Source organism: Nyctereutes procyonoides, unplaced genomic scaffold (assembly GCF_905146905.1).
Source record: "Nyctereutes procyonoides isolate TBG_1078 unplaced genomic scaffold, NYPRO_anot_genome, whole genome shotgun sequence".
Classification (NCBI taxonomy): domain Eukaryota; kingdom Metazoa; phylum Chordata; class Mammalia; order Carnivora; family Canidae; genus Nyctereutes; species Nyctereutes procyonoides.
Genome location: NW_026575112.1, coordinates 389,925 through 397,300, shown reverse-complemented (window position 1 = coordinate 397,300; position 7,376 = coordinate 389,925). Strand labels below are relative to the sequence as shown.

General features: G+C 36.4%; 1 protein-coding gene across 1 annotated transcript; it reads left to right on the top strand.

Moving 5' to 3' along the window:
* The first annotated feature begins 6,166 nt into the window (after window positions 1-6,166).
* On the top strand, window positions 6,167-7,114 carry LOC129514939 (olfactory receptor 8J2-like). Its single transcript, XM_055333631.1, has one exon. The coding sequence runs from the start codon at window positions 6,167-6,169 to the stop codon at window positions 7,112-7,114; it is 948 nt and encodes a 315-aa protein (XP_055189606.1).
* The last annotated feature ends 262 nt before the right edge of the window (window positions 7,115-7,376 follow it).

Sequence of the window (7,376 nt, the reverse complement as noted above, 5' to 3'; positions counted from 1 at the left end):
TTATCATACCATGTGGTTCCGATCAATATTAAACCTAGTTATGTATTCTTTCACAGGTAAAAGCAAAACTAGATGAATTCAATATATATTTTTTTTCAATGAATTCAATATGTATTTAGAGATTGATTTCTACGTACCTGTCCTACTCTAAGTGAACTTGCGGAAAGAGACATTTGGCATATAATATACATTAATTTAAATACCTGCAAAAGTATACCATTCTGTTAAGAGGTAAATTCATATATAGTTAACCAGTAAAAACCTGCATATGAATGACACAGTGTAAATAAGATTTAAATGTGCCAAAACAGATAACGAGATGGGATCAGACCAGGATTAATAAAAGGATGAAAGGGTAAAAGGAGATTCAATTTTACAAGAAAAAGGCATTCTATGGTGAAAGTCAATCAAATGGCTAGTGTGGTTAATGTGGGACTGTGGGACGCCTGGATAGCTCAGTGTTTGAGTGTCTGCCTTGGCTCAGGTTGTGATCCTGGGGTCCTGGGATTGAGTCCTGCTTGTGCTCCCTGCAGAGATCCTGCTTCTCCCTCTGCCTGTGTTGCCTCTCTCTGTGTCTCTCATGAGTAAATAAATAATCTGGGGGGAAATAAATATTTCTTTTCGTCTCTCTCTTACCCTTCTTTCTAAAAAAACAAAACAAAACAAAAACTGGCTAATGTGTCCATGTAAAGCCAATTGTATTCAATTGGTAGGAAGCTTCACTTCTGCAAGATGATTGAGTTGTAGAGATTTGTTATAAAATATTGTGCTTTAATCATCATTACTGATTATACTCAAGTATTGGTCAAGGGTATTGATCTCATATGTTTCTTATCACAATAAAAATCGATAAATAGATTTGGAAAAACCAAAAAGGTCATATATAACTATTAACTACATGAGGTAGAGGGAATGGGGAAAATGGATTAGTACATATTCAGCTTATGTATAATTAATTTACAAATTTAAAATGATGAATAATGTAAGAGAGAACTATTCTTTCAGGTAGAGCATGGAAATATTACAGTGTCTGTAATATCACTTCCTGCACCTATCTATGTGTGTGTATGTATATGGAGGTGACATGTGTGTGTTTCTTACAAATACTTTGAAAAGTGTAGTTTTGTCATCTGGGATGGTACTGTCGTGTCTTAGAATTTATATGCTTAATCAAAGTAAGTTTATTTTGTGTCATACTCACAACCTCAGAAATGGACCATACGTCCTGTGCAATAAACAATAAGCTTTAAATGTGAGATCAAACTCTTATATAAAGCATCAGTGAGAATGGAAACTGTAAAAGTAGTACTTTTATTTTTTTAAATTTTATATTGTTGGAATGCTAAATAGATGGGGAAGTTAGCAGAGCTCATTAGGGAATAAAGTCCTATTGATTGAACAGGGTACAGGTGAACTTTGGCCACATACAGACAATCTAGGATGGTACTATTGTGTCTTAGAATTTATATCCTTAATCAAAGTAAGTTTATTTTATATCATACTCACAACTTAAGAAATGGGCAATATTTCTTATGCAATAAACAATAAGCTTTAAATGAGAGATCAAACTCTAAAACATCAATAAGAATGGAAACGGTAAAAGTAATTTTCTTAAAAATTTTATGACATTGTGAGAATGCTAAATAGATGGGGAAGCTAGCAGAGCTCATCAGGGAATAAAATTCTGCTGACTGAACAGGTACAGGCTAACTTTGGTACATAACAGATAATCTACAAATGACATTACAGGGGAAGGAACAATACAAACTTCCTGTGGAATCTTGGAATCTGGAAAGGACCTCAAGGATTTCAATTCATTTTCATGGGTAACATAAGGTGTATAAAAATTTTTGGTAGGGACACCTGGGTAGCTCAGCGGTTGGGCACCTGCCTTTTGCTCAGGTCGTGATCCCGGAAACTGGAATCGAGTCCCACATCAGGATCCCTGCAGGGAGCCTGCTTCTCCCTCTGCCTGTGTCTCTGCCTGTGTCTCTGTTTCTCTCTCTCTCTCTCTCTCTCTCTCTCTCTCTCTCTCTCTCAGTCTGTGTCTCTCATGAATAAATAAATAAATCATTTTAAAAAATCTTTGGTTATTTCCTCTTTATGACCCACAATTTGTCTGTTACCTCAAAACGTAAAGCCTGGAATGTGCCACACCCTTGTTTGATATTAGGAACACTATGGTGAAGAAAGAAGAGTGTGTCCTGCTCTAAAGTAGGGGATATTCTAGAGAATGGTAAGCAAGGGGTCAATGCTTCTTTATCAAACTTAAAAATCATATTAAAGATAAATGACAGAACTGAAGACTAAAACTCATATTTCAAAATTTTAAGATGGATTTTATATTCACTCGTTCTTATCTCCATCATTCATTCCAACAGTAAGTCAGCAAATATTTTTGAACGCCTACTCTTTCCTGGGCATTTCAGAAGTTACAAAAACAAAGGAAAACTATTTAGATATATCCTTTTCACTTATAAAGTTTACAGACTAGAAAATACCACACAAGAAGTAAAATAAAGGTGTTATCAATATTTAATTACAAAATTTATACATGCATGAGGAAAGATCACAAGATTGTGAAAAATGTATTCTCCATCACACAATCTTAATTAAAAAATAGCAATAGGACCGGGCAATATGATGGTTGCCTTCTAAAAGGCTCTAAAATAACTGACATTTAGAGTTCTTAAAACTGTGCACATTTTGAATTTAGGGTGTATGTCATCTGTATTTCATGGCAGATACACCAGGGCTTGTTTTTGACATGAGAATGGAAGCTTTGCATTCAGTTCTATTTGCAGCCACACTTCTTAACCATTACAGGGGACAATTCAAAAGAAACAAACATACAGAGGGTGGAATCATTGCACATTATTGTTGCTCAGTAGGATCATCTAAGCATATCCCTAGGCTATCTTGACATTTTCACTCTGTGAGCGTAATTGTGTGGAGATTTCAATAATTGGCTTCTTTCCCTGGGGAATCAGAAATTTATCTGGGCATTCCTGTTTCTTGTGTAGGGACTCAACCCATAAAGAAGCTTACTCAGTGTGTGGGTCTTCAGGGACGTCATACACTTGTAAATCTCATCAGCGTGCCTCCTGTAGAACTTTTGTAGTGGGTCTCAACAGATCTCTGGGACAGGTAGGTTAAACCCAATAATTTCACTTAGTACTCATCCTGGCTATGAACTCCATGTAGAGGGAGATTTATGGATTCAAATCAGACTTGGAACCGAAGTGATACCTATTCTGTTCTCTTTTCCCGGGGACTGTTCTCTGAAGGCTTAGTGAAAGAGACAGGCAAATGACTCAATCCAGGGTGCCCAGTATCCCTGCAGATAAATTCAACAGCATGGACATTTCTACGGAATAAAGAAGAGTCATCATGAGGATTCTATTTCATCTTGGGATAAAAAGGAAAGTTTCTGCCTTAGAGCTTGTGGGATTGATATTTTAGAAGGCACTCTATGCCAGAAAGGAAGCCTTTTAAGTGTCTTTGAAAGACCAGATTTCTTATTCAAGACAGACCTACTAAATTGCACAATGTGGAAAAAAAATGTTTCTACCCTTCTGGATGTTCATTTTGTCAGGGTGACAAATCAAACAAGGAAAGATTCCCTGATGTGAACTGGCAGACCATAAGTTGCTGGTGGACACTGACAGTTCATGTCAAGATGCCTTTTGTCTCAACACAAGTCAGGTTTAAGTAAGTTCAAGACGAATTGAACAGTTAGAGACCAATAGAATATCTCTTGAAATCATTTTAGTAGCTAATTATAAACATTTGCAATGTGATTTCTTGGCCAAATTGTAATATAAATGATTAACATTAGGTATATTTTTGAAGTTCTTTTCAAGAGATGCTATTATTTTAGTAGACTCAAAAAATTTTTCTTTTCAAAACAAACTTGAAAAATATGTGTAAAAAATTAACCTAGCTTTATCAGAAACACTTAATTCAGAAAGTCTCCTAGGAAACATAAGAAAAATACTTATATCAATGATATATACTTATCAAAATAAAAAAACAATCCTAGTTTTGCCATTAGTAACGTTTCTTTACAAAAATGATTAATAAGAGTTAATGATATATGCAAATATATTTTTAACAGCTAATTACACAAATTCATGGTACGTAGTCCATAATTACTCCTGTTGGTAGGTTTTTTTCCTTTTTCTTTTCTTTCTTTTTTGTTTTTTTGCTTTGCTAAATCAAGGATACAATTATTGAGTATATTATGTTCCGGAATGACACATGCACAGAGCTGCTTTGCATGCAGCAAAGAAACAGGAAATGTTTTGCTTAAAGTGAGTGTCGCTATTGAATTTTCCACCTTAAACCTAACTTTCTATTTATTTACAGATGTGGTATTAGGAGAAAAGAGATATGGAATATTGCCACACGGTTATATAACCTGAGGAGACATATATTTGATGTGTGGAGTAAAGTATCTTTGATTCAACAAATACCACAGATTTAAGAAAGAATCTGGTTGTGGGAGAACATAATCTGACTTGTTTGTTAAGTATATACCTAGATATCATGTGTCCCAGTTGCTTGGATATGCAAAATTATAATTCACTTGTTATTCACATTTCAACTATGAAAATCCTAAGTGAGATAGAATGAGGTGCTGGGACACAAACAGGAAACTATATTAGAAAATCATTCAAAACATGCTAATAACAAAAACTGCTGGTAGCAGATATTTTGCATTTCTTGTTAGCAGGCTCTGGACTAACCTGAGTTTGTGTAGTATTTCATTACATTCACACAAGACTAGAATGTAAACACTTGATAAAAATCTCACAGCTAGTAATTGATGGACGGACATTCAACCAACCAAGTGACCAAACAAACAAGCAAACAAAACACATTAAGCAAAATCATAAAATCATAGCATTAAACAATATTGCACACAGATTCTTTCCATGATTTAATCTCATTAAATCATGAGCCTCAACTGTCTTATCAGACATAGAAATAATTCCATATGTCTCCTAAGACACTCCTGGAAAATGATGAGATTATTATTTTGAAATGACCTGCATTATTCTGGGCACAGAGTACAGTACATAATGGATAATGTTAGCACTTCTCTATATTCATTTCTCTGTACAAAGAAAACGAAGTAATCACACTTGAGCAAATCAAACCTACAAGTAACACTTTTTAAAACTACAAAACAAGTTTTAAATAATTTAAAGGAAAGAGGTAGGGGAAGATGGGAAAAAAAAGAAAGGGTTGCCAGACCATGATAATAGAAAAGCATCTGATCAGATAGAGAGCAAAGTGACAGAGAGGAGTAGTGTATTTGGCTAAAGAATTGTGTTCCTTTAAATAAATCTGTTTCTGAATAACACTAAGAAGGAAGGTTAATGAGTGGTGGTCTGGTGTTGGGCAACTGAATCAGAAGGTTATTGAGGTATGGCAAAACTGACAAGGAAAAACCCAGCATACTCAAAGTATTTTTTTCCCACAGAAATACAAAATTCTTCAGGATGATAACAAGGTATGGGCTAAAGGGAAAGCCAGAGGCAGCCAAGGAAAAGGCAAAGTTACAGAAAGTCCTTCTGGCTCATCAACTTCTGTTACACAGCTACCTTATAATTGGAAGCAGACAGAGAGACATGTACATGTGTAAATACATATTCATGTATAGTATAATTAGTAATGTTAACATGAAAATAAATATTACTACATGTAATATAATTAATAGATAATCAAGGAATATATATTATATCTAAAACAGTTGAAAAATGAAGAGTTTGGCACAATAGTTCTATTGTTTTTAAGATTTTATTTATTCATGAGAAACACAGGCAGAGGGAGAATCAAGCTCCCTTCAAGGAGCCTAATGTGGGACTCGATCCCAAGACACCGGGATCACGCCCTGAGTGCAAGGTAGACACTCAACCTATAGAGTAACACCTGGCGCAACAGTTCTAACAACCTAAAATTGGTCTCTAGAAAGTTTGTGTTTCTGAATTTTGTTTAAAGATTATGAGAAACACAATTAAATTCTGACACTTCCACATGTGGACAAAGTGTCCCATTTAAAAGAAACAGTCTACTGTCCAGCATGAACCAGAAAAATCAACTTGACCATCTCTTAACCTCCTTCCATTTTCTCCATTAAAAGATGAGAAGAACAAATTAAATGGCCTCAGGGAACCTGACCCACCTGACTGAGTTCATTCTCAGGGGAGTCTCAGACCGCCCAGACCTCCAGATGCCACTCTTCTTTGTTTTCCTGGCGATCTATGGGCTCACCGTGGCAGGGAACCTGGGCATCATCACTCTCACCAGTGTTGACTCGCAGCTTCAAACGCCCATGTACTTCTTCCTCAGGCACTTGGCTGTCATCAATCTTGGCGATTCTACTGTCATTGCCCCTAAGATGCTGGTCAACTTCTTGGTTTCAAAGAAAACCATATCCTACTATGGATGTGCAGCCCAGCTGGGTGGCTTCTTAGTTTTTATCGTGGGGGAGATTTTCATGCTGGCTGCAATGGCCTACGACCGCTACGTGGCTATATGCAACCCTCTGCTCTACATGGTGGTGGTATCTCCGCAGATCTGCCTTCTGCTGGTGTCCCTCACATACCTCTACAGTCTGACCACAGCACTGACCGTCTCCTGCTGTGTGTTCTCTGTGTCATACTGCTCTTCCAATGTCATCAACCATTTTTACTGTGATACTGTCCCTTTGTTGGCATTGTCCTGTTCTGATGCCTACATTCCAGAAACAGTGGTGTTTGCCTTTTCGGGGACCAACTTGTTTTTCTCCATGATTATTGTTCTAACCTCCTACTTCCACATTGTCCTTGCCATTTTGAGGATACGTTCCTCAGAGGGCCGACGAAAAGCCTTTTCCACCTGTGCCTCCCACATGATGGCTGTCACTGTGTTCTATGGGACCCTTCTCTTCATGTATTTGCAACCAAGGACCAACCACTCATTAGATACTGATAAAATGGCCTCTGTCTTCTACACCCTGGTGATACCAATGCTGAATCCCCTCATTTACAGCCTAAGGAACAAGGATGTGAAGGATGCATTCAAGAGATTCCTAAAGAGCCCTTGCCAGGCTTTCAAATTAGTGTAATTTTAAAGATTCAGTTCTCTTATTTAAGGGTTTTTATTTGCTCCTGAAAAGCTAGCATCTACTAAGTAGAAGCAATAAATAGTTATAGATTTTGTGGATTCAATGGGTACATCTTAACTCTTTCTATTCCAACGTCAAATATCCAACTATCCCTAAAACAAAGACATATTAGTTGTCCATACAAAATGTGTTTAATTAAGTGGTAAACAATATTTTCAAAGTAAGCACATTTTGAAGTACAACACAATTTTCACTGGGTTTT

Coding starts and splice junctions, on each gene's coding strand:
- LOC129514939 (XM_055333631.1), top strand. CDS start 6,167: ATGGCCTCAGGGAACCTGACCCACCTGACTGAGTTCATTCTCAGGGGA.